This window comes from Zalophus californianus, chromosome 10 (genome assembly GCF_009762305.2).
Source record: "Zalophus californianus isolate mZalCal1 chromosome 10, mZalCal1.pri.v2, whole genome shotgun sequence".
NCBI lineage: Eukaryota > Metazoa > Chordata > Mammalia > Carnivora > Otariidae > Zalophus > Zalophus californianus.
In genome coordinates this window covers 45,788,484-45,814,217 of record NC_045604.1, presented here as the reverse complement: position 1 = coordinate 45,814,217, position 25,734 = coordinate 45,788,484, and the positions used below count along the sequence as shown (strand labels likewise).

General features: G+C 38.0%; 2 protein-coding genes across 5 annotated transcripts in view; one reads left to right on the top strand and one right to left on the bottom strand.

Annotated features, from left to right (window-relative positions):
- The window catches only part of SWT1 (SWT1 RNA endoribonuclease homolog), a 106,917-nt gene extending 103,171 nt beyond the window's left edge, over window positions 1–3,746 (bottom strand). Inside the window, exons 1-2 of one of the 2 annotated variants that reach the window (XM_027611347.1) lie at window positions 3,586–3,746; window positions 116–205 (exon numbers count right to left, since the gene is read on the bottom strand). In XM_027611347.1, the coding sequence (XP_027467148.1) occupies window positions 116–196 (81 nt within the window). In that variant the 5' untranslated portion in view covers window positions 197–205; window positions 3,586–3,746. The remainder of the gene's footprint in view (window positions 1–115; window positions 206–3,585) is intronic. The other variant, XM_027611346.1, reaches the window with a different exon arrangement.
- A 146-nt stretch (window positions 3,747–3,892) lies between these two features.
- Window positions 3,893–25,734, top strand: part of TRMT1L (tRNA methyltransferase 1 like) — a 53,746-nt gene continuing 31,904 nt past the window's right edge. Inside the window, exons 1-8 of one of the 3 annotated variants that reach the window (XM_027611349.2) lie at window positions 3,893–4,394; window positions 5,874–6,008; window positions 9,218–9,325; window positions 10,628–10,741; window positions 13,867–13,931; window positions 15,536–15,665; window positions 17,459–17,582; window positions 18,276–18,355. In XM_027611349.2, coding sequence (XP_027467150.1) covers window positions 4,154–4,394; window positions 5,874–6,008; window positions 9,218–9,325; window positions 10,628–10,741; window positions 13,867–13,931; window positions 15,536–15,665; window positions 17,459–17,582; window positions 18,276–18,355 — 997 coding nt within the window. In that variant the 5' untranslated portion in view covers window positions 3,893–4,153. The remainder of the gene's footprint in view (window positions 4,395–5,873; window positions 6,009–9,217; window positions 9,326–10,627; window positions 10,742–13,866; window positions 13,932–15,535; window positions 15,666–17,458; window positions 17,583–18,275; window positions 18,356–25,734) is intronic. The other 2 variants (XM_027611351.2, XM_027611350.2) reach the window with 2 other exon arrangements.

Sequence of the window (25,734 nt, the reverse complement as noted above, 5' to 3'; positions counted from 1 at the left end):
GTATCTCATTTACATATCTCATACACATCTGCATAAAACTGAGGGGTTTTTTTTCATTACATAAAAATGAACCTCAAAAAAAGGTATCTTTGGGTCAGTAAATCAAAATGCTTACTTCTAAGTCAAAGTTGGGTGATGCAGGGGTGCCTTTTCTCCAAGACTTCTCTTTTTCACCACAAGATTCTCTGTTGGACATTTTGAAAAGCTAAAATAAAAAAAACACATTAGGGGTTTTTTGTTTTAACCACCATCACAACAAAATACATCAGAAATTAGTCTTCTTTCAGTTTTATAAAGACTGGAGTTTTACAAAATGATTTCCATCTTATAACCATTCCGAAGACAACAGGATTCTCTCATTGTTCCACTTTATTTCACTTACAGTCTCCCTCATAATGATCTCTTCCTCTCCTTCAATTTCATCTACCACCTTTTTAGGAATGACCTCTCAAAACTGTGCCTTTAGCCCTGACCTTCTCTCTCAAGCTTCAGATCACCATTTTCAACTGCCTATAGGACTGCTGTATTTTGCCCAGCCTATGCCTCAAAACCAATTCGTTCTTTTTTTTTTTTTAAAGATTTTATTTATTTATTTAACAGAGATAGAGCACAAGTAGGCAGAGAGGCAGAGGGAGAAGCAGGCTCTCCGCCGAGCAGGGAGCCCAATGCGAGACTCGATCCCAGGACCCTGGGATCATGACCTGAGCCGAAGGCAGCCGCTCAACCAACTGAGCCACCCAGGCGCCCCAAAACCAATTCATTCTAAGTCTTTATTTTCCTGACACACCCTCCATTCAACTTAGTGTGTAACAGAAGAATACTGTGCTGGAATCGAAAGGCCAGAGAATGGGAACCTCATCAGGTCTGCTGGGACGGGAAGATATAAAAGGAGTCTAGCAGCAAAGCCCAAAGGAGAGTTTATTGCTGATAGTGACACATATGGAAACTAGGAATGTAAGAAAGGCTAGAAAACAGGCAATTTCAAGAACTCATGGTCAGTCGTGACCACAGTAAGTGAAGTCCTACAAAAGAATGATCAAATCAAACTTTTAGAATGGTTCGATGAATATAAAGAAAATGCTGACAGCTAAGAGAAAATCTAATAAAAATTAAAGAATATTTAATATACACTTCTAAGAACGATCCCAATTTACCCCAAAATTTTGCTTTGTAAGATAATGTATGGCAACAACTGAATTCACAGCTCAGCTTCCAGATTAGAGGAATAATCTTTTCTCCTTCTTCTTCCAAAGATTCTATTCCATGTTGGGGAAAGGTACAATAAAAATAATAATAAATTCTATGAAATGAACTGTTTAGAGGCAATGGACTACTTATGTTAACTACTACAATTTAAACTGATCCAAGTTCATCTTACGTTGTTGCTTTGAATACAAAATAAGGCTAAATTTCAACCTCTCAGCCATAAGCCAATTGAAAAAAAATCTCTGCAGATAGTGGACTATCAGAGGAAAAACACATATATGTTTACCATGACAAATGTTTTATAACAGTGTGAAATTCGTGATTTCATGAAAATCAAAGTATCAACTCAAAAGGGAGACTTCCTGAGTCGGCCAGCCTCCGAAGTGGCTCCTGATGATCTCTGCTGCCAATTACACTCAGGTGAGTCCTCTCATACTAAATAGTGCTGGCCTGTGACACCAATAGGAACTGCCATATGGCAGTATGTGGCTAGGTCATATAAGACACTGTGGCTTGTGTTTTTCTCTCACTCTAGGGAAAGCCAGCCACCATATCATGAGGACAATCAAGTAGCCCATGGAACTGAAGCCCACTGCCAAAAAAGAACCAACTGCCAAGCATGTGAGCGGGCCAGCTTTGAAGCTAATCCTGCAGCCCTAATCAAGCCTTTGAGTGGAAGCATCCCTGGCTGATATCTTCACTGCAACCTCCTGAGACTCAGAACCAGGTCCACCCAGAAAGCCACTTCTGAATTCCTAAGGCACAGAAACTGTGAGGTAATGTTTATTGTTGCTTTAAACCACTAAGTTTTAGGATACCTTAGGCAGCAATAGATGAGTAATACAGTCACTTAATATAATCTTCAAACTTTGAAGATTCCTTTTTTTAGAATGTCTCAAGAGCATAGACCATGCTTAAAAATTCTTATTAAAATTCCCATAGAATCCACACGCTAAAATCTAACCCTTTTCATCTTCCGGTTTCCAGCTGGCGTTAAATAATGAGAGTGATACAGTGAATCAAGCTTTCAATTAACCATCTAGCCTTTTGGAAATAGAAAAAAAATCAATGACGCTTTGATGATGTACAAATATTATTAGCCACTACTCATTCCCGTAGATTATAACGTGTCATTTTCCATTTTTAACTGACTGTTAAGAGCAATGAGGCTGTTATACATTCAGGAAAACTAGTTAAAAGTTGGGGTGGGCTGAGCATGGCACTTAGTTTCTGCTGGGGTCCTAATCTCGGGCAGGTGGGATCAGCCCCGCCTCTAACTCAGCACTTGTCCAGGAGGCGGCTTGGGAGTCTCTCTCTCCTTCTCCCTCTGCCCCCTACCCCCACTCGCGTGCTATCTCTTAAAATAAATAAATATTTTTTTAAAGTTGAGGTTGAAGGCATTGAGGACTTTAGAACTATAACTCACCAGGGAAGGAGGGGGGAAAGCCTACAGGTACACTTCCTAACTACTGGGGGGTTGGGAGGTGGTAACTAATTCTGTTACATTTTCAAAGTGCCAAATAATCACACTTGCTCTCACCTGGGCTCCGAAACAAGTAGGAAATAGACCAATGATATAGGTAGGCATTAAATATCAGCTTTATGAACTAGGAAAAACCCAGCTGGAAGTGTGAGTCTCCTAAGACTAAAAGGGGCTTCCCTCATCCTTCCCTGCTGCCTATAACATTCGGACCAGTCCGGGAAGAAAGAGCAGCCAGAAAACTCAAGTTTTCCTCTGCCTGCGCCAGGGGCATGAATGCGTGAGACTTAAGTTCAAGCAGGCCGGAGAGTAAAGGGAAGAGAAGTACGCGGGCCAGAGGACTCACTGGCAAACGCCGTGTGGAATCTGAATCGCATCAACCAGGTGCCGCAAAGCTCAACACACTCAGAGCTCTGGTTATTAAGTCTAAGTACAAGCGTAGGGCGCGCGCACAAACACAGACTCTTCTCTACCCACAGAACCCCTACAACCACAGGGCAGTGCTGATGATAACAGGAATATGTAAGTTAAAGCAAAATAAAGACAAAAGGAGACGTGTTCAGGTCACGGTGTGGATGAGGGTGCGAAAGGAAGCGCGGAGCCCGATTCCAAATCAACCAGACTAGCAAGGAAGCTAGTTAGCTGCTCGTAAGCCACCGCGGCCGAGGCTCCGCAGGAAGAACCAGACTCTCGCTCGGAGCGAGGGGCAACTCCAGAGGCAGAGCCGACCAGAACCACACCCTTCACTGAGCGGACTCAACCCCGGATCCGCCTACAGAGTCGCCCCGCCCAGGCTTGAGGGGCCTCTGGAATCCTCTGGCCGGCTGGCCCCCCGCTAGGATACTGGAGGGAGAGGTTGAGAACCTGCCCAGCAAAACGTCAACTAGCGCCCCAGTTACCTTACCAGCGCCCGCAGCGGTGGCGACTCCGGAGGCCCAGACCAAGAAAAAGGGTCCCCCCCCGACCCGATCCTCGCTGGGAAATGTAGTCCTGCACTCGGACCCAGACTACTACTCCGACGCTCCGAGCGTTTGTTTAGCTTTGCGTTTACTTCCTCCAAGATTGGAACTCCGGCTCCGCCCCAGCTGGCGCGCTGCACCCTGGGTACTGTAGTCTTGATTCGCTTCCTTGGTTGACGGCTGGAACGGAGACGCACCGCGGAAGCAGAACTCTCTTATCTCATTGGACGCCGTCCCTACTACGTTTCTGCGCAGGCTGTGGTGGCGTCGTAACGCCTCGGGGAAAGGGAAGCGGATGGGACTGCGAATCGCTGCCTCTGGCTTTTTATTTTTCTGCTGACAGGATTTGGTCACTGGTTCTTCATCTTTTGTCTGTTGCACGCATCCAGCCCTTCCCATTTGCTTTCCCACTCCTTGGATCCAGCCCTCTGGGCATTCACGCCAGTTCTCTCACCCCGCCGTGAGCCCCTCCTGGTCCCCGGGCGGGCCTGGCACGGAGGCGGTAACTATGGAGAATATGGCGGAGGAGGAGCTGCTAACGCAGGAGAAGGAGGAGGTGGAGGTGGCCCAGGTCCAGGTCCCGACCCCGGCCCCGGACTCGGCTCGGGTCCCAGCTCCCGCCCCGGATTCGGCCCCGGCCCCGGACTCGGCTCCGACTCCGGCCTCGGCTCCAGCCCCAGCCCCTGCCCTGGCCCAGGCTCCGGCCCTGTCCCCGTCCCTAGCCTCTGCCCCTGACGAGGCTGAAAGCAGTAAGTGCAGGAGGCCTAGATCTTTCTGCCGCAAAAGAAGCGAGAAAGTGCGCCTTGCTGGGGAGTAGGGGAGGCCCTTCTTCACTGGGATGGTTTAATGGGGAAAGGCAGGTTTAGGGATGTGGGGGGAGGAAGGAGGGACCCGTGTAGTGGGTAAAGCGGGTACAGAATGGGAGAAGGCACAAACCTCGAGGACATCATGGTGAGGGATTTGTGGAGGCCAGGAGTGCTGCAGATAAAAGGAAATAATGAGGTTGAGGGTTTCTTCGTTAAAGGGGGTCTTTTTGTGCTACGAAGATAGAAATTACACTAATTTGGTAGTTTCCCTCTCAGCCCCGTCTGCCATGGTTCACTAAAATCCTTCAAAATGTGACATGGTAACTAAGGCAGCCTGTTTACTGTAGTAGATCCTAGCTGCCAAGACTTAGAAACCATTGCTATCAACTAGTTTTTATGCTCGATATACACAAATAGATGGGTTTTTCTTATTATTTAATTTTCTTTAGCAGCTTGCTTCCAAAAAGAATTTGAGGCTGATAAGTAGTTTAAGAAAAGATCGACTAAATTATGGATGTCTTCCCTTAGTCATAAATATCAATTGAGTTTTGCACTCCGTTCCATCAGAAGTGGACTGTTGAAAATTAATAGCCCGTGTTACTGTGCTAATGTATGTGTTTGCATGTTTTCTAAGTGGTGATTTATTGGACCATAAAGAGAAACCCTTAAAAATCTTCTGAACACTTTTTAAGTGTAAAGTCTAAGAAAGTTTTTTTTTTAATTGTTTTGTGGTCCATAAATTGACCCTTATGCTCTTTCTGAATTATAACAAAATAAATTAGTTCATTTTCTTTCCTACTTCTAGGACAGTTGCGAATTTAATATTTATACAACACTTGGGTAGTTGTAGTCTAATAGAGTTACTTTGAAATTTTAAAGCCACATAAAAATTGTTATAGTAGATTAAAGAGTAGAGCTGACTGGGTCTCAGTTTCCTCATCTGTAAATTATGGGGAAATTAATTAAATGATTTAAGTCCTTTTTAAAAAAAGAGTAGAGCTGATCACAGAAAAGACAAAGAAGGCATGCCTCAGGTATGCCTCTCCTCATATAAGATCAGAGCTAGTAGGTGCAAAATAAGGACAGTAGTTTCTTCACCCACAACAACGGGGGGGGGGGGGGGGCAGTGGTACACTCGCCTGCCCTCCTCACCTCTAGATTGAATTTGTTTGTATTAATCAGAATTAGTTCAGCAGCTTTAGGGAATGTGTGCTTTCTCCACCTCCCCACCAGCAAGAATGTTAAACATAGTTTGGGAAGATATATATTCCAAAATTTAAAGTATGTAATTTGAAGAATGTATGATGTTTGAGAAACCTGAAAAATGCATTACTGGGGCAAATATGTAATGATTGAGAAATCTGAAATGCATTAGAAATATGTATTAATCACATTTTTAAGAATTATTTTTATGTGGTCTAGTTAGTCCTTTGAAATCAGTCTTAACTAGGCAAGATGAAGATGGCATATCTGAAATAGAACTGAAAAATGAGGAAAAAGTATCAGAAGTTGTAAAAGAACCTTCTAGCATCTTGGATTCATCTGATTTAACAAAAGGTTTGCCTATTGACTTCGGGATTATTAGTATGTTACAAAAAGTTTGAGTGATATAAGTACATATTGTCTGATATCTACTATCTTGAAACAGAAGGTGATTTGAGAGGTATACATACATAGGCATATCATGAATCCTTAGATCTTTGAGAGTTTTAATAGTGGACCACAGGATTTTCATTGTTCTCTTCTAACTTACCAGGCCCCTGTCTCTTATTTTGTACAACTTAGAATGATTTCAGTAAGCACAGGCTTATATAGTACTATATAATTTCACATAAACAGAACTTTGAACTCTGGAAGCCAAAAGCCTTTATGATTACAAATTCAAAGGATTGATTTGTACACATGGGTTCATTGCCTGAATCTTGCGGTCTCACCTAGCAATTAAGTTTTTGCTCATAAGGGAAAAGTTTGCCTATTATAGAAATTATATCTTATTATAAAGTTATTTGAATAATACCTAGTATGACAAGTTAAACAAGATTTGTTGCTCTTTGTTTTTCTCATTTAAAAATGAGGTAAAAATTTGTCTTTTAATAAATTTCAGCAGTAATGTCCGATAGTGCTGAATTCCAAAATTATTGACTCCGTGTGCTGCTGCATCCAAAAGACCAATGATTTTTTTTTTAATTATTTAACAAACCATAGTGCCGGCTGTGTGCAAGATACTGTACTAGGCACTTAGCCATTACAAAAATGAGGAAGTCATATCGCCTGCCGCTTACTGTTTATTTGTGCGGGAAACAAACAAGGACACAAATTATATAGAAGGGTGAAAAAAAGGAACTGGGAGCGAAGCTTGGAAAGGAATAGGCATGAAGGTAGCAATACCAAGAACAGAATTTAAAAGGTTTTTAAGGTTCTAAACTGTATAACCTAATTGAATAATGAGTACTAGAGAGCCCTTTGGTTTACCATCATCTCTCTGGTTGGGGATCTTTTCCTGCCAATTTTCAGCTCCTAGTCTTGTATTTGTATATTCAAGCTCCTACTTTGTAAACATTACTTTCCTTTGGGTTATGGATATTCACGTCTCTCCTTAAAAAGAAAGAAAAAGCACGATCTATCTGCTTTTTTATACTGCCACACTTTTTGAAATCTATGTGATTTTCTATACTTTATTTCTTCTTCCAATCCCATTTGTATTCTGGAACACCTCACTGAACCTTTTTTTTCTTTTTTTTTTAAGATTTTATTTATTTATTTGACAGACACAGCGAGAGAGGGAACACAAGCAGGGGGAGTGGGAGAGGGAGAAGCAGACTTCCCGCTGAGCAGGGAGCCTGATGTGGGGCTCGATCCCAGGACCCTGGGATCATGACCTGAGCCAAAGGCAGACGCTTAACCGACTGAGCCACCCAGGCGCCCCTGAACCTTTTTTCTTAAAGGTCACTGGAGACCTGATAAATACTAAATCCAGTAGTTTTCTGTTGATTTCTACAACTATTTGTGATACTTAATGTTGAACAGTTATCTTTTATGTTCTCTTTTTTCTTGGCTTCTGCCTTATCTTGATTCTCCTTACCTTTTATTGTTTTTGAATCTACCCTCATTATTTTTCCTCAGTGTCTCTTACATTACCTACATCCCTCCATATGTCATTTCTGAATTGTAACCATTTATATTAATCAGTAGTGGGTTTAGTGGCATTAGGGAATGCATCCTCCATGCCCGTAATCAAGAGTATGTTAAATATACTTTGGAAAGATTTATTCATATATTCCAAAGTTTACAAATGTGTCATTTGAAGAACGTGTAATGTTTGAGAGACCTAAAAATATGTTACTGGGACTGAATTTTGGCCTTTTTCTTCTCTTTTTTTCACAATGTTTTTTTCCTTAGGCTTTCTTCAACTCCTAGTTTCACCTACCATGTATTTATGATTTATATCCCTCCTGAACTCCAAAAACAACTCAACTGCATACTGAACTTGAGGATGAGTACTAGTAGTACATCAAACACACTATGTCAAAAACTAAATTCCTTTTTCTCCTTTCCTCTTTTTTTCTGCCAAAAATGTTTTCCTCTTCCTTTATTGGTTAATGGTACCATTACTCTCAACCGTATAAACTTGAAATCGTAGAATCATTCTTGAACGCACTCTTCATTCATGGTTATTTCTCACACCCAAAGTTCTTTTTTTTTTTTTTAAACCATCTGTTCGGTACCTTTGTATTCCTGACTTCTCACCTCAGTTATTGATCTTTGGTTCTATAGCCAGACATAACCTGAAATGCATTCAGATCCTACCATTCACTCCCTCAAAAACCTACAAAGACTTCACATTGGCGGAAGAGGACAGTCCAGACTAACTTACATAGAATTTAAGCCTTTCATGATCTGTACATTTTTGGCTGCTTGTTCTTCTACCACTTCCATTCTCCAGATATACTACATTCCAACAGGGGTGGGATAGAGGTGGCTGTATTTTTTTCTACACCTTATGCTTTTCATGAGATTACTTCAGTTTATAAGGCCAGCCACCAAGTCTCTGCGTATTGAAATTCTATTCATACCTTATATCACAGTCAAATGCCACTTTTTTAGTGAAGACATTCTCAAAGACACTTGTTGGGATTAATTCCTCCTTCCTCTGTATGCCCACAGCATATTACTTTACCCCTGGTATTCATTTCATCCTGCATTGTATTACAATTAGTAGGTAACGTATCAATATCTCTCTCGCCTGTTGAAAGTTATTTTTTGACAGAGAGAGACAAAACGAGAGAAGGAACACAAGCAGGGGGAGTGGGAGAGGGAGAAGCAGGCTTCCTGCTGAGCAGAAAGCCCAATGCGGGTCTCAATCCTTGGACCCTGGGATCATGACCTGAGCCGAAGGCAGATGCTTAACGCCTGAGCCACCCAGGTGCCCCTGTTGAAAGTTCTTTAAAGATAGGAAATGTGGCTTATGTTTCTTACTTCAGCATTTTGTACAGAGTAAAAACATTTTTTTGTAGAATTATATTGAATAATTAGATAAAACTTTAAAGGTGTGAAGTTACACAGTGGAGTTTGTTCCCCAACTTTTTGCATTCTGAGACACGCTTGTCATTTTATAGGCAGAATTGCAGCAGTATACCCCATCTAGGCACTAGGGCACAATGCTACAGGAAATAAAAGTGGAGTGTCTGTGACGTGATCAAATAAAAATAGAACTGGAATTCAGACTGTTAACACATAATCTTCTAACTCTTAAAATTTCCTTTCAGAGAGACACATCTCAATCCAGAGGCAGCTTGCTGATCTAGAGAAGTTAGCCTTCGTAGCTGAAGATTTTGACTCTGCCAGTTCATTGAACTCAGATAATCTTGATGCAGGTATTTCCATATTTTTAAGGTTTTTTTTCCCCCTTAATTTCTGTTGGCTTTTTATCTTTCAACTCATGAAAATTTGCTGAGTAGACTTGTTTATTGCCACTGAACTAGAGCAATAATAAAACTTTTTCATTCAGGAATTTGGTAGCCTTCTACATTCACAGGTGCTGTGGGGACAAGTTGTTTCACAGTTCCTCAAGGAAATTACAATTTCATGGATATATAAGGACTGTGTCTTCTATAAGTTAGGAATTGCATTTAGCTATACGTAACATCCAAAAAACAGTGCCTTTAATAACAAGAGGCTTATATTCGGTCATGTAAACAAAGTCCCCAGGTGGGCAATTTAAGGCTGGAACAAGAGTTCCTCATTGTTGTCAGGCCTCAAGCTCCTCCAGCTCCTCTCTTACTGTCTTGCCATCCTTAGTGCTTGAATTCCATCCTCAGTATCACTTCATGGTTTTTTGAAGTAAGCAGAGTATATTGAAAAATTAATTTTGACTATACTTGCAGTGTGCTATATATTAAAGATATTTGTTAGATTAAAAATTAAGTGAGTTGCTGATTATTTTTGTATATTTTTATCATTTTAAACCTGAATGTGAGATTTTAATTTTTTTGTTACTATCAAAGTTTTTATTTGAGATATATTACATTTCTGATTAAGACTTCTATTTTTACAATCCATAATCTTTTCATTAATAAAGAAGGAAGAACTTAGAAATTCAGTAATAGGGTACGGTGGCTCTAACCATGCTCCCTGGCCCAGAATAGCAGTTATCTGGGATCCCACTTACTCCTTTCACTCCTTCCATTTTTCTTACTCTGCATGTTCACTGTTTTTGTTGCTGCAGAGCAGGTGCTTACACTGTCTGCCCTGCTCCTGCCTCTCTGGGAACGTGACAGGTACTGCCTTCTCCCCTGTCCAAAGTACACAGTGATGCTCTCTCTTGCAGGCATTTTGGCTGGAGGGATATCATGTACTTTATCACTTTCTCATTTTCTCTGTTCCCAGTGGCAACAGAGATATCAGCTAGCCTCCCTCCCCCCCAAAAAAGATATCAGCTAGCCCCAGAGAGGAGAGTTTTAGGGTAAAAAAAATCAATCACTGACCATGTGCTGATTATTAACTACTACCTGTTGAGGCAGAGGTGACTCTCCCTAATGTTAACATAGACATTATCTGAGAAGTGTGTGTGTTGGGTGGAGAGAGTCCCCTGCTACTTCTTTTGTAGTTAAATCGAGGCATTAATAGTCTATTCTGTGTTTTATTGGTTCTTCCCCCCCCCCCCCCCCCCCCGTCAGGAAACAAACAGTCTTGTCCATTGTGCCCTAAGGAGAAATTCAGAGCTTGTAATAGCCATAAGCTTCGTCGTCACCTTCAAAATTTACACTGGAAAGTCTCAGTTGAATTTGAAGGTTAGTATTTTTGTGCTTGCTAAAAAGTAAATGAGTCAAGATTTGATAGAAGTTTTGGAATTTTATTGTGAACATAAATATTTTCCATTTAAAATTATGAGGGATTTAATGTCCTTTTAATGTATTAGTAAATGACCATGTAACTCTCTAGGCAGTAGATGGATGTTGCAAGTGTAGTTTACTCTAGCAAACATTTTTAAGGTTCTGTTCCATACTGGGTACTTTGCTTGGTCCTGGGGGTCCCCATAACTTTTTGTACTATGTTTTATTTTTTTAAGATTTTTATTTCTTTATTAGAGAGAGAGAGAGAGAGAGAGAGAGAGCAAGCACAAGCAGAAGGAGAAGCAGGTTCCCCACGGAGCAAGGAGCCTGATGCAGGACTTGATCCCAGGACCCTGGGATCATAACCTGAGCCAAAGGCAGAGCTTAACCAACTGAGCCACCCAGGCGTCCCTGAACTATGTTTTAAAAAGTTATACTTTTTCTTTTATGTTAGAATAACTACCATCTGACACATAATTTTGAAAGAGTAATAAATGCAAAACAAAATAAAATATATGGTATGGATATTGGAAAAAAGACAATGTCTTTTTTTCTGCTGATGGCTGAAAAAGATTAGAGTTAGTAAGAGTAGTGGGATATAAGATAAATATTTGAAATCATAACCTTTCTCTACTCTATATAAATGGAAATTAGAAAAAAGCACCAATTATAGTAGTGACAAAAATGACACAATTTGGGGGACTAAATTTAATAAGAGGTCTCATAAAGAATAAAATTAAAAAAAAATGAGATCATGCCAAGTTAAAAGACTTCCTAGATAAAATCAGGTATTAGATTCTGAGAGTGAATTATGTGAATTATTATAGCATTTTTGGAAAGAGATCTCGCAACATTTTTAAAGTTTAAAAAACGCTTATCTCTCCACCAGGTACTCCCTCTTTTGGGAGTAAAAGAATCAGTTGATAAGGATAGATGTACAAGAATATTCACTGCAGCATTTACTTAGTGACAGAAACTTGAAACTAAAAAGAGGGTTGGTTGACTGTATTATGGTGTGTACATACCATGAAATATTATGCTGCCATTGTAAGGAGTATATATTAGATCTATACTAGCTTACTTGGAAGGATTTCCACTATAAACTGCTATTGAAAACAGCGTGTGTGTGTGTGTGTGTGTGTGTGTGTGTGTGTGTGTGTAAGATTTTATGATACTACATTTAGATAAAAAAAAATGCCCCTAAATATCCATGTTAAGCATATGCATACTTATAGTTGTATATGATTTTGTGAGCATAGGTGTTGCTAAGTGTGGTTACCTGGAGTTTTAACCAAACTGGATGAAATAGCCGGTATGAGACACCCAGAAAAGAAGTCAGAACTATTTTCTTAGTAGTACTGGTAAAACGTTACCACTAGTTACTTAGGGAAAGGGGAATTAGAGACTAAATCAGAGGCCATCCTGTCTTTTATGTTTAATTATTTATAAGAAAGTGTAGTAAATTATGTCTTTTTATCAAAAAGTTCTTTTTGTATCTTTATTTAAGCCATTGTTTAACCTTTAGGTTAGTCTTTGTCTTCTGAGTTATTCTCATCTCTTAAATGGTTCATGGCATTTCTTTACTTTCTTAAGTACATTACATTGTTGGGTTTTTTCGCATGGTGGTGATCTGGTAGATGGCAAGTATTATAGTTTTTGTTTTAGCAAGCAAGTCTCAAGTAGTTGGCAAATATGTTTAAGGTAGAAGCAATAAGACCTGCTGAAGGAATAGAAAAAGTGAGATGTGAGGGGAAATAAGCTAATAATGCTTGAGCTTGAGACTTGAGCAGCTATAAAAATGGTGGTATCCTTTGCTGAGCAGAGAAGACTGCATCAGGACCAGGTATGGGGGAAAAGGCCAGGCCTGCAGATTTAGGCGTGCAAAGGTTTAGATGCATCGCCTGGAGATGTCAAGTAGCCTGTAGAATCTTGAGTTTGGGGGAAAGGTTGGGACTAGAGATATACGTTTGGGAATTCTTAGAATATAGATGGTATTTAAAGCCATAAGACTGGATGGGATAGGGCGCCTGGGTGGCTCAGTTGGTTAAGCGACTGCCTTCAGCTCAGGTCATGATCCCGGAGTCCTGGGATCTAGTCCTACATTGGGCTCCCTCCTCAGCAGGGTGCCTGCTTCTCATTATGACCCTTCCCCCTCTCATGCTTCTCTCTCTTTCTCACTTTCTTGCTCTCAAATAAATAAAATAAAATCTTGAGAAAAAAAGATGGGATGGGATAACCATAGGAGTACATATCAATGGGAAGAAAAAAAAAAGGTTGCTGCGTCCTGGGATACTTCCATACGTACAAGTAAGAGAAACAATTAGATGCAAGGTATGAGAAGAAAGGAGTTAGAGATCACTTAACAGTTAGGACAACTGGAAGGCATTATCATTTATTTAAAAAATGAAAAAGAGACCTGGTTCAAGACGAAATGATATATTTAGTCCTTGATTGATTTTGAAATACTGACCCGATAACCCAGTGGTACATCCTCAACAGGCAATCAGAAATAGAGATCCAGTCCTCAGGAAGGAGTTAGTAACTAGAGCTAGAATTTGGAATTCCTTCCCCCAGGGGAGATAGTTGCAACCATAAAAGGCATTAAAGTTACCAAGGAAATGAGGAAAAGTCATGTAGCAGATCAAGCCTATAGAAAATCTACCTTTTAGAGTAGAAGAGAGAGAAGAGGACATATGAGGAAGATGGGAGAGAACTAAGTGCCATATCATAAAGAGGCTGTGTAATGGGCAAAGGTAGTATGAGGCAAAGAAGGTGAAGCCTAAGAAAAAGTCACAATGTCAGAGAATAGATGATAAAGTTGAGTCCCAGAGAAGCTAAATGACAAATCCAAGATAACACAGTCTTGGCAGAACCAGAATTCAAACCTGGATCTCATATATTTGTTTTTGTACTATATGTTGTATAACAAATATATAAAACTAAGTCTCATTCAAATAAATTATGACCTTATAAATAAAAGAAGAATCCAGTTATTCTTACAAAATAAAATTTGCTAATAATTTTTACTGATAATTGAATATTTAATGAACAATGATATGACAACCATCAATTCTTCACTTTAGGTTACAGGATGTGCATCTGTCACTTACCTTGTCGACCAGTGAAACCAAACATTATTGGAGAACAGGTAATCAGATGTTAGATTTCTTTTTAAATTTAGCCCTCTTTAAAGAAAGCACAATTTTTACTTGGCTTTAAGGCTGTGGGTATATTTGGCAATGAGGTTTACTTTAAGATTTTGTATCTTGAGTGCTTTCAGAATATCATAGCATAAAAAATATGAGATATATGAAAAAAAGTTGCTGTGTTGAACTTTTCATTTTATAGTTTTTAATTTTCAGATAAATTTTTCCCTTGTGTTCAAAAGGAAAGTTACCCTGTTTACTAATTTTGGAATGGAGAATTTAAATAAAAAGTAATATTTTTCTTTTAAAATAAATTTTGATTATGGAGTAAGAGCCTTCAATATCTGCGATTTAGTAAATATCTTAGTATGTCAATTCGTATTTACCTTCTTTATGCTCTTTCTTTTAATCTGTCAGTGGACAGAATCAAGAAACTTTCTGAAATCTTAATAATATCTTTAAAAGTACTTATGTTCATTTTTAGGATACATTTAACTTTGGGGGGATACAAATTACAAAATATTTTTTAGTAATACTATCCTGAATGCATATTAGCTTAAGAAGTCCTCGTTATTAATTTTTTTTCAGGTCACTAAAAAGAGTAAAGTGCTGGGAGAAAAAAACCCAAGCATTTCTTAAGCAGTAGTCAGGACAATGGTTGGTCCATCAACCCTATCCAGGACATTTTGAATCTCATAATGACAGTACTACAAGGAACCCTATGCAATGTTCTCGACTATTCTCTATTTCCTGTTTGAGCCCAAGTAAATAGGAGGTAGAAGCTCTAAGGGTAAAAGGCATCAAAAGTAGGAAAAAGCCATTGGAGTAGTCTTTTTATTCTCAGCTAAATGAGAAATTATAAAGTGAAAATTTTTTACTTGGACTATTAGACTTTTTATTACGTTTCTAACATTCAGTGGTATGGTGAAACTAGCTCGTATTTCTAGAAACCTTGAAAGCTGGTTGTTAAAAATGGCCATCATTAAAAATTAAATTGTATAAATTTCAAAGTGCATAAATTATATTACAAACAAAGGTAGTACTCAAATCTCATTACTTCCTGATATTTATTTTACTATTGTCTGCGTTCTTTATAAATATATTATATCTGCATGGTAAGCATGCTCTCTAGTAGGATATTACACTTCTCTTCCCAGACTCACATTCAGTGATGTCACATCAGTAGCTTGAAATCTGACACAATTGTAACTTAAAGTTGAACATGGTAGAGTACACATACCACAGAAAGCTGCAAACGTTATAAATCAGGACGTTATTTTCCTGGAGAAAATTGTTACACAGTGCTGCTAATTTTATGCCATTTTTATAGGTGCTACTTATAGAAAATAGAGTACAGTTAGGTGCTGACTAGAATGAATGGGAAAAACAAATTAAAGTTTTGGTCAATTATAAAGTAAGTAAAAAGCATGCATAAATATAGATAAGGAAGTGAAGATCCCTTCAAAGTCGGATGGCAATATTAATACTATCTTCTACACCATTAAGCCCAAGATAGACTAAAATACTTAAATTTGCAATCTTAAATTTCTGTTTCATTGTCTTAGTAACTTATCTGTACATTTAAATTAAATACTCTGTTTGATAGATATCCAGTAAAATGGGCGCCCATTATCATTGTATCATTTGTTCAGCAACAATCACCAGAAGGACCGATATGCTGGGACATGTTAGGCGACATGTGAATAAAGGAGAGACGAAATCCAGGTATATTGCTGGTAAGTTGATCAATCTCATTAACATATGTTGATAAGTAAATCCTTAAACAGTGGTCCAGTTATTCTTCTCAGACATCAGGTAGATAAAATATAGGAACTTAACCAAATCATTTAGTTAACTACTAATCCATTACTTCAGGTTTCGTTTTCTTTCTGTGAGGCTCCCAACAACATTCAACTGTCCTCAGTTTAACAAATATATTTAATGTGGGTAAAAAAAGTAATTGATGCCAAAGTAAACATAGGTATCTTAATGAAAGATTATATATAGCTATGTTATACTTACTGTTGAAAAACACTCGAAAAAGGAAGTAGAGTTATATAAAGACCATTTATTATCCTGAAGTGATAATCAGGTTATTAATAGCTTATTATTACTGAAGCAGCCCCTCTTAAGAATTAACGGGATGCCTGGGTGGCTCAGTTGGTTAAGCATCTGCCTTCGGCTCAGGTCATGATCTCAGGGTCCTGGGATCGAGTCCCACATTGGGCTTCTTGCTCAGCAGGCAGTCTACCTCTCCTGCCTGCTGCTCCCCCTGCTTATGCGTGTACTCTCTCTCTCTGACAAATAAAATCTTTAAAAAAAAGAATTAAGACCTCATGCCCTAAGGTATCCATTGTATGTAATGAATTAATTTCTCTCATATACATCTAGAATGGTATTATGTAACTTTCTTTCAAGAATTGAAAAAAATACTGAAATAATTTTCTATAGAGCTTAATATTTTCATAGAATCTGGTTTGAGAAAGGCTGATCTTTTGAGATACGTCACATGCCACTTTGGTAGGTGTAGAAGAATATAAAATAGAATGCTAGGGAATGTTAACTGATTGGCACTGTAAAAAGGGAAATATGGTTGCCATGTAGTTAACATTCTGATTATAATATTATCAAGAAATCCATACATTAAGAATCTATTTTTCCCCACAGAGATATATATGTCTCATTTCTTAAATATTTAAAATATACACACACAAACACATCAGTATTTCATTTGGGTTCATATCTAAATGATTCTAATGTATACTAAATGTAGAGTCTTTTTTTTTCCCCATTACTTCATACCCATTTGAATATAATTTGTGTTTTATAATTGTAGTTATATGAAAGTGTTCTGAAATCAAGTATGTTCAGGAAGTATAGTGATTCTTAGTCATCCGTGATGGCCTATGGAATGAAACTGAGATCCTAACTTTATAACCATTATATCACAGTAAGATATATTTAGCAGCCAACCTATGTAAACACAGTATAGTGGTTGATGAACAATAAAGGTATTTTAGGATTTTGTTTTATTTTTTTTTTTTAAGATTTTATTTATTTGTCAGAGAGCACACGCACAAGCAGGGGAGAGTGTCAGGCAGAGGGAGAAGCAGGCTCCATGATGAGCAAGGAGCCCAATGTGGGACTCAGTCCCAGGACCCTAGGATCATGACCTAAGCCGAAGGCAAACGCTTAACCGACTGACCCACCCAGGAGTAGGAGTCCCAGATTTTGTTATTTTAGGCTTATTGTTCTTAACTAGGTTTCGTAATACAGATATATTGATGTTCTTGGCAGATAAGATTTTAACTTAATAAACTTTAATTCACCAAATACTTGAGTGCGACTCTTTCCTAGAGACAGTACTGAATAAATCAGTTTTGGGTTGTTTTTCTTTTTTCGTTATTTACGTAATTGATTACATTAACAAAGTATTATAAAGGAAAGTTATTTCTTTTAATGTGTATTGTTTTAGATATTTAGAATTATTGTATTTCACTGGAAATCTTTTTTTTTTTTTTCATTTTAGCTTCTGCTGCAAAACCACCTAATGAAATTTTGAAAGAGGCAGACACAGATGTACAAGTTTGTCCTAACTATTCTATACCTCAAAAAACAGATTCCTATTTTAATCCCAAAATGAAACTAAATCGGTAAGATAAATTGGAAAAAGGGTTATGGGATGTTTCAAATTATTACAGATTACCTTACCTTAATCTTTATGTTCTAATATAGTGAAATTTAAAACTAGGTACAGAGTGAAAATCATCTGTTTTAGTATTTTCTCAGAATGATTGTTTTCTTTTTTCCTACCAAACTAATTTCTTTCTCAGAGTAAAATAGGCCTAACTTTATATAATTAATGAACAGGCTGGTGCTTTTGTAGGCAGTTTTATTTATGAAATCATTATTCATGGTGAATGCTTGTTTATAAAACCCAATTAGATTGATAGTTTAATTTCACAAATGTTTAGTTCTTGTACTACTAGGAAAGGAATATATTACTCGGTCTTCTTTTAAAACAGGTCGTACAGTAAATAGGAGCCCCAATTCTCACTATTCTTTTTTTTTTTTTTTTTTGAGAGAATGTATGAGCACGAGGTCGGGGACGGGCAGAGGGAGAGGGAGAGAGAATCCTAAGCAGACTTCACATGCTCCTCTGAGCCCAGTGTGGGGCTTGATCTCACAACCCTGAGATCATGACCTGAGCCAAAATCAAGAGTTAGGACGCTTAACCGACTGAGCCATCCAGGCTCCCCATCTCACTATTCTTAAATAAAATAAAATCTACAGTGATGAAGCCATGGTACAGTAAAATTGTTTCAAATCATTATACTTTCTTCTAGGCAGCTAATATTCTGTACATTGGCTGCTTTGGCTGAGGAACGAAAACCTTTGGAATGTCTAGATGCCTTTGGAGCCACTGGTAAGTAATGCTTTTTTTGGAACCCCACTTTAATTATCAGATTTATGCAGTATTTTTTCTTAGAAATTTATATGGGTATTCTATCTGGCAGAATATTTTGATTAAGAACCAAAACTTAAAGACCCATATATTTGAAATTTTGTGGAAAAATTTCGAATATATACAAAAGTAGACTATAATAAATGAATCCTTTGCTATCACTCAACTCCAAAAATTATCAACTTATGCTTGTTCTTGTAGCTGTATCCCATACACTTTCCCTCATAATTTCTTCCACCATCCTTTATCCCCCTTATTTTGATACGAATCACTGATATGTTATTTGATCTGTAAATATTTCAGTTGGATCTCTAAAAGATAAGCATTTTTATTTATCTTTTTTAGGATTTAAAAAAAACCATGATACTATTATCACATCTAAAAAAATTAAGAATACTCTTAATATCATCAAATGTTAAATATGCCCAATTATCTCAACAGTTTTAAAAAATCAAGTAGGAATTCAAATAAAGACTGTATTTCATTGTTTGATATGTCTAAATCTCTTCTTAATCTATATTCACTTCCATCATTTTGTTTGTATGTGTGATAATTATTTATTGACATACAGCTTGTTTGCCTTGAAGACTTTTCCAGAGTCTAGATTTTTGCTGATGGTATCTCCATGATTCTTATAACATGTTCCTCTGTCTCCTGTATTTCTGTAAATTGGTAATTGGATTTTCAGGTTTGATCAGTTTCAGATAAGATTTTCTTTTATTCAAGAATACTTGTTCCCTGCAATCAGGAAGTATTGATGTTTGGTTGTCTTTCTTTTTTTGTGATGCAGTAAACTGCCTAGTCATTCGGCTATGGGGTGAGAGGGAATTTTAAAGACTAAGAACATTTTTCCCAAAAGAACTTAACAGTAAAGGTAACAGGAAGGGTAGAAAATTTCTAAGAAGCCATCTGTATGTAATCCAAGTCATTCTTACAGGTTTTAAGAGTATATTTTGGGGAATTTTGTAACAAAAGGATGAAAACAGGAGTTAACTGTGCTTTTTAAGTTCCTCTTTGCAGGGAAAAGTAGTGGTTAAAAGCAATTTAATATCTTGCATAATTTGATCCCAACCTACTTTTCCAAATTTAATTCCCAGCATTTTCTCTTACACACCCTTTTTCTTTATTTTCTTTTATTTTATTTTTACATTTCATCTATTTCACCCATCCCGCGACCCACCTCCCTTCTGGCAACCAATTTGTTCTCTTTATTTAAGAGTCTGCTTTTTTCTGTGTATTTTGTTTCTTAAATTCCACATATGAGTGGAATCATTGTATTTGCCTTTCCCTATCTATTTCACTTAGCATTATACTCTCCAGGTCTGTCCATGTTGTTGCAACTGACAAGATCTCATTCTTTTTTTATGGCTGAATAATGTTCCATTGTGTATGTATACTGTCTTCTTTATTCATCTATCAGTGGATACTTGGGTTGCTTCTATATCTTAGCCGTTGTAAATAATGCTGCAGTAAACATAAGGATGCATATATCTTTTTGAATTAGTGTTTTCATTTTCTTTGGGTAAATACCCAGTAGTGGAATCACTGGATCATATTCAATTTTTTTTTCTTTGAGGAAACTCCATACTGGTTCCCACAGTGGCTGCAGCAATTTACATTCTCACCAACAGCGAATGAGGGTTCGTTTTTCTTTGCATCCTCACCAACTGTTGTCTTTTTTCTTTCTTAATTATTTCTATTAACATATAATGTATTATTTGTTTCAGGGGTACAGGTCTGTGATTCAACAGTCTTACACAATTCACAGTGCTCACCATAGCACATACCCTCCCCAATGTCCATCATCCAGTCCCCCCATCCCTCCTGCCTCCCTCCACTCCAGCAACCTTCAGTTTGTTTCCTGAGATTGTCTCTTATGGTTTGTCTTCCTCTCTGGTTTCATCTTATTTCATTTTTCCCTTCTTTCACCTATGATCCTCTGTCTTGTTTCTCAGTTCCTCATATCAGTGAGATCATATGATAATTGTCTTTCTCTAATTGACTTATTTTGCTTACCATAATACCCTCTAGTTCCTTCCACATCGTTGCAAATGGCAAGATTTCAGATTTTTGATGGCTGCATAATATTCCATTGTGTGTGTGTGTGTGTGTGTGTGTGTGTGTGTGTACACACACACACACATACTACCACCTCTTCTTTATCCATTCATCTGTTGATGGACATCTAGGCTCTTTCCATAGTTTGGCTATTGTGGACATTGCTGCTATAAACACTGGGGTGCACGGGCCCCTTCGGATCACTACATTTGTATCTTTGGGGTAAATCCCCAATAGTGCAATTGCTGGGTCATAGGGTAGCTCTATTTTCAACTTTAGAGGACCCTTCATACTGTTTTCCAGGGTGGTTGCACCAGCTTGTATTCCCACCAACAGTGTAGGAGGGTTCCCTTTTCTGCACATCCTCACCAACATCTGTCCTTCCCTGACTTGTTAATTTTAGCCATTCTGACTGGTGTGAGGTGGTTTTGATTTGTATTTCCTTGATGCCGAGTGATGTTGAGCACTTTTTCATGTTTCTGTTGGCCATTTGGATTTCTTTGCAGAAATGTCTGTTCATGTCTTCTGCCCATTTCTTGATTGGATTATTCTTTGAGTGTTGAGTTTGATAAGTTCTTTATAGATTTTGGATACTAGCCCTTTAGCTGATATGTTATTTGCAATTATCTTCTCCCATTCTGTCGGTTGTCTTTTGGTTTTGTGGACTGTTTCCTTTGCTGTGCAAAACCTTTTTATTTTGAAGTCCCAGTAGTTCATTTTTGCCCTTGCTTCCCTTGCCTTTGGTCATGTTTCTAGGAAGAAGTTGCTGCGGCTGAGGTCGAAGAGGTTGCTGCCTGTGTTCTCTTCAAGGATTTTGATGGATTCCTATCTCACATTTAGGTCTTTCATCCATTTTGAGTCTATTTTTGTGTGTGGTGTAAAGAAATGGTCCAGTTTCATTCTTCTGCATGTGGCTGTCCAGTTCCCCAGCACCATTTGTTGAAGAGACTGTTTTTTTTCCATTGTACATTCTTTCCTGCTTTGTCAAAGATTAGTTGACCATAGAGTTGAGGGTCCATTTCTGGGCTCTCTATTCTGTTCCATTGATCTGTGTGTCTGTTTTTGTGCCAGTACCATACTGTCTTAATGATTACAGCTTTTAATAGAGCTTGAAGTCCGGAACTGTGATGCCACCAGCTTTGCTTTTCTTTTTCAACATTCCTCTGGCTATTTGGGGTCTTTTCTGGTTCCGTACAAATTTTAGGATTCTTACTCTCTTTGCAGATGATATGATACCATATCATCTGCAAAGAGTGAGAGTTTGACTTCTTTGCCAATTCAGATGCCTTTTATTTCTTTTTATTGTCTGATTGCTGAGGCTAGGACTTCTAGTACTATGTTGAATAGCAGCGGTGATAATGGACATCCCTGCCGCATTCCTGACTTTAGGGGAATAGCTCTCAGTTTTTCCCCATTGAGTATGATATTCACTGTGGGTTTTTGATAGATGGCTTTTATGATATTAAGGTATGTACCCTCTATCCCTACACTGTGAAGAGTTTTAATCAAGATTGGATGCTGTACTTTGTCAAATGCTTTTTCTGCATCTATTGAGAGGATCATATGGTTCTTGTTCTTTCTTTTATTAATATATTGTATCACGTTGATTGATTTGCAGATGTTGAACCAACCTTGCAGTCCAGGAATAAATCCCACTTGGTCATGGTGAATAATTTTAATGTGCTGTTGGATTCTATTGGCTAGTATCTTGATGAGAATTTTTGCATCCATGTTCATCAGGGATATTGGTCTGTACTTCTCCTTTTTGATGGGGTCTTTGGTTTTGGGATCAGGGTAATGCTGGCCTCATAAAATGAGTTTGGAAGTTTTCCTTCCATTTCTAATTTTTGGAACAGTTTCAGATGAATAGGTACTTAATTCTTTAAATGTTTGGTAGAATTCCCCTGGGAAGCCATCTGGCCTTGGGCTCTTGTTTGTTGGGAGATTTTTAATGACTGCTTCAATTTCCTTGCTGGTTATGGGTCTGTTCAGGTTTTCTGTTTCTTCCTGGTTCAGTTTTGGTAGTTGATACGTCTCTAGGAATGCATCCATTTCTTTCAGATTGTCTAATTTGCTGGCATATAGTTGCTCATAATATGTTCCTATAATTGTTTGTATTCTTTTGGTGTTGGTTGTGATCTCTCCTCTCTCATTCATGATTTTATTGATTTGGGTCCTTTCTCCTTTCTTTTTGATAAGTCTGGCCAGGGGGTTATCAATCTCATTAATTCTTTCAAAGAACCAGTTCCCAATTTCATTGATCTGTTTTACTGTTCTTTTGGTTTCTAGTTCATTGATTTCTGCTCTGATCTTTATTATTTCTCTTCTCCTGCTGGGTTTAGGCTTTATTTGCTGTTCTTTCTCCAGCTCCTTTAGGTGTGGGGTTAGGTTGTGTATTTGGGATCTTTCTTCTTGAGAAAGGCTTGTATTGCTATATATGTTCCTCTTAGGACTGCCTTTGCTGCATCCCAAAGATTTTGAACAGTTGTGTTTTCATTTTCATTGGTTTCCATGAATTTTTTTAAATTCTTTTTTAATTTCCTGGTTGATTCATTCTTTAGTAGAATGCTCTTTAGCCTCCATGTATTTGAGTTCTTTCCAACTTTCCTCTTGTGATTGCGTTCTAGTTTCAAAGTATTGTGTTCTGAAAATATGCAGGGAATGATCCCAGTCTTTTGGTACTGGTTGAGATCTGATTTGTGACCTAGGATGTGATCTATTCTGGAGAAAGTTCCATGGGCACTAGAGAAGAATGTGTATTCTGTTGCTTTGGGATGGAATGGTCTGAATATATCCCTGAAGTCCATTCGGTCCAGTGTGTCATTTAAAGTCTTTATTTCCTTGTTGATCTTTTGCTTAGATGATGATCTGTCCATTTCAGCAAAGAGGGTGTTAAAGTTCCTTACTATTACTGTATTGTTGTCTATGTGTTTCTTTGATTTTGTTATAATAGGCTTATATAATGGCTGCTATGTTAGGTGCATAAATATTTACAGTTGTTAGATCTTCTTGTTGAATAGACCATCTAAGTATGATACAGTGTCCTTCCTCATCTCTTATTATAGTCTTTGGTTTAAAAATCTAATTTGTCTGATACAAGGATTGCCACCCCAGCTTTCTGTTAGTGTCCATTATCATGGTAAATGGTTTGCCACCCCCTCACTTCCAATCTGGAGGTGTCTTTGGGTCTAAAATGAGTCTTTTGCAGACAGTGTATCAATGGGTCTTGTTTTTTTATCTAGTCTGATAGCCTGTGTCTTTTGATTAGGGCATTTAGCCCACTTACATTCAGGGTAACTATGGAAAGATATGAATTTAGTGCCATTTTATTGCTGTAAGGTAATTGTTACTGTATATTGTCTCTGTTCCTTTCTGGTCTATGTTACTTTTAGGCTCTCTCTTTGCTTTTACGGCCCCTTTCAATATTTCTTGTAGGGCTGGTTTCGTGTTTGTGAGTTCTTTTAGTTTTTGTTTGTCCTGGAAGCTTTTTACCTCCCCTATTTTCAGTGGCAGCCTAGCTGGATATAGTATACTTGGCTGCATATTTTTCTCATTTAGTGCTCTGAATGTATCATGCCAGTCCTTTCTGGCCTGCCAGGTCTCTGGGGATAGGTCTGTTGCCCTTCTAATGTTTCTACCATTGTAGGTTACAGACTTTTGTCCCGAGCTGCTTTCAGGATTTTCTCTTCGTCTCTGAGACTTGTAGGTTTTACTATTAGATGTTGGGGTGTTGACCTATTTTTATTGATTTTTGAGAAGGGTTCTCTGTGCCTCCTGGATTTTAATGCCTGTTTCCTTCCCCACGTTAGGGAAGATCTCTGCTATAATTTGCTCCAATATACCTTCTGCCCCTCTCTCTCTTTCTTCTTCTGGGATCCCAATTATTCTAATACTGTTTCGTCTTATGGATCACTTATCTCTAGAATTCTGCCCTGGTGATCCAGTAGTTTGTCTTTTTCTCAGCTTCTTCATTCTCCATCGTTTGGTCTTCTGTATCACTAATTCTCTCTTCTGCCTCATTTATCCTAGCAGTTAAGCCTCCATTTTTTCATTGCACCTCATTAATAGCCTTTTTGATTTCGACTTGGTTGGATTTTAGTTCTTTTATTTCTCCAGAAAGGGATTCTCTAGTATCTTCTATGCTTTTTTCTTTTTCTTTTTTTTTCCCCTAAAGATTTAATTTATTTCTTTGACAGAGAGCACAAGCAGGGGGAGGGGCAAAAGGAGAGGGAGAAGCAGACTCCTGCTGAGCAAGGAGGATGATGCGGGGCTCAATCCCAGGACCCCAGGATCATGACCTGAACCAAAGGCAGACATTTAACTGACTGAGCCACCCAAATGCTCCTCTTGTATGCTTTTTTCAATCCCAGCTGGTATCTTTATAATGGTCATTCTGAACTCTAGTTCAGACATCTTACTAATGTCCATATTGATTAGGTCCCTGGCAGTCGGTACTGCCTCCTGTTCTTTTTTTAGAGGTGAGTTTTTCCGTGTTGTCATTTTGTCCAGAGAATAGATGGATAAGAGAACAAAATGCTAACAGGGTAACAACAACCCCAGAAAAATACACACTAAACAAGTCAGAAGAGACCCGAAACTGGGGGAAAAGAAAGGGAAAAAAAAAAAAAGAAAGAAAATGAATATGATCAGGCTGGTTAATAGAACAGAGCCACATACTAGATTTCGGGTGTGTTTTGGTCTGTTAGAAGAAATTGCTTCCCAAAATTTTAAAGAAAGAAAAACATATATATATATAAAAATAAGGGTACGTACGAGGAAGGGATGGAATATGACTGTAAAGTTGAAAATTAAAAAAGATTTTTAAAAAGGAATTGTTAAGAAATTGGTTGAAGAAAGAGAATGTGATCAGGCAGGAGACTAGGACAACGTCTTACACTAGATTTAGGATATATTTTGGTCTGTTAGAGGAAACTGTATCCCAAAATTTTAAAGAAACAAAAACATATATATATACAAAAAATAAGGTTAACTACAATGAAGGGATAGAATATGACTGTAAAAATGAAAATTAAAAAAGGTTTTAAAAAAGGAATTGGTAAGATGTTGGTTGAAAAAGGAAAGAAGAAAAAGCCAACTAAAAAAATAGAAAAAGAAAAAAAAAATTTAAAAATATTAACTTTGAAAGACTAAAGGATCATGGGAAAAAATCCATGAGTTTTATGTGCTGTATTCCCCTAGGGCTGGAGTTCTGCCATTCTCATTGATCGGTAAACTTGGTCTTGGCTGGCTGTTCTAGCTGATCTTCTGGGGGAGGGGCCTTT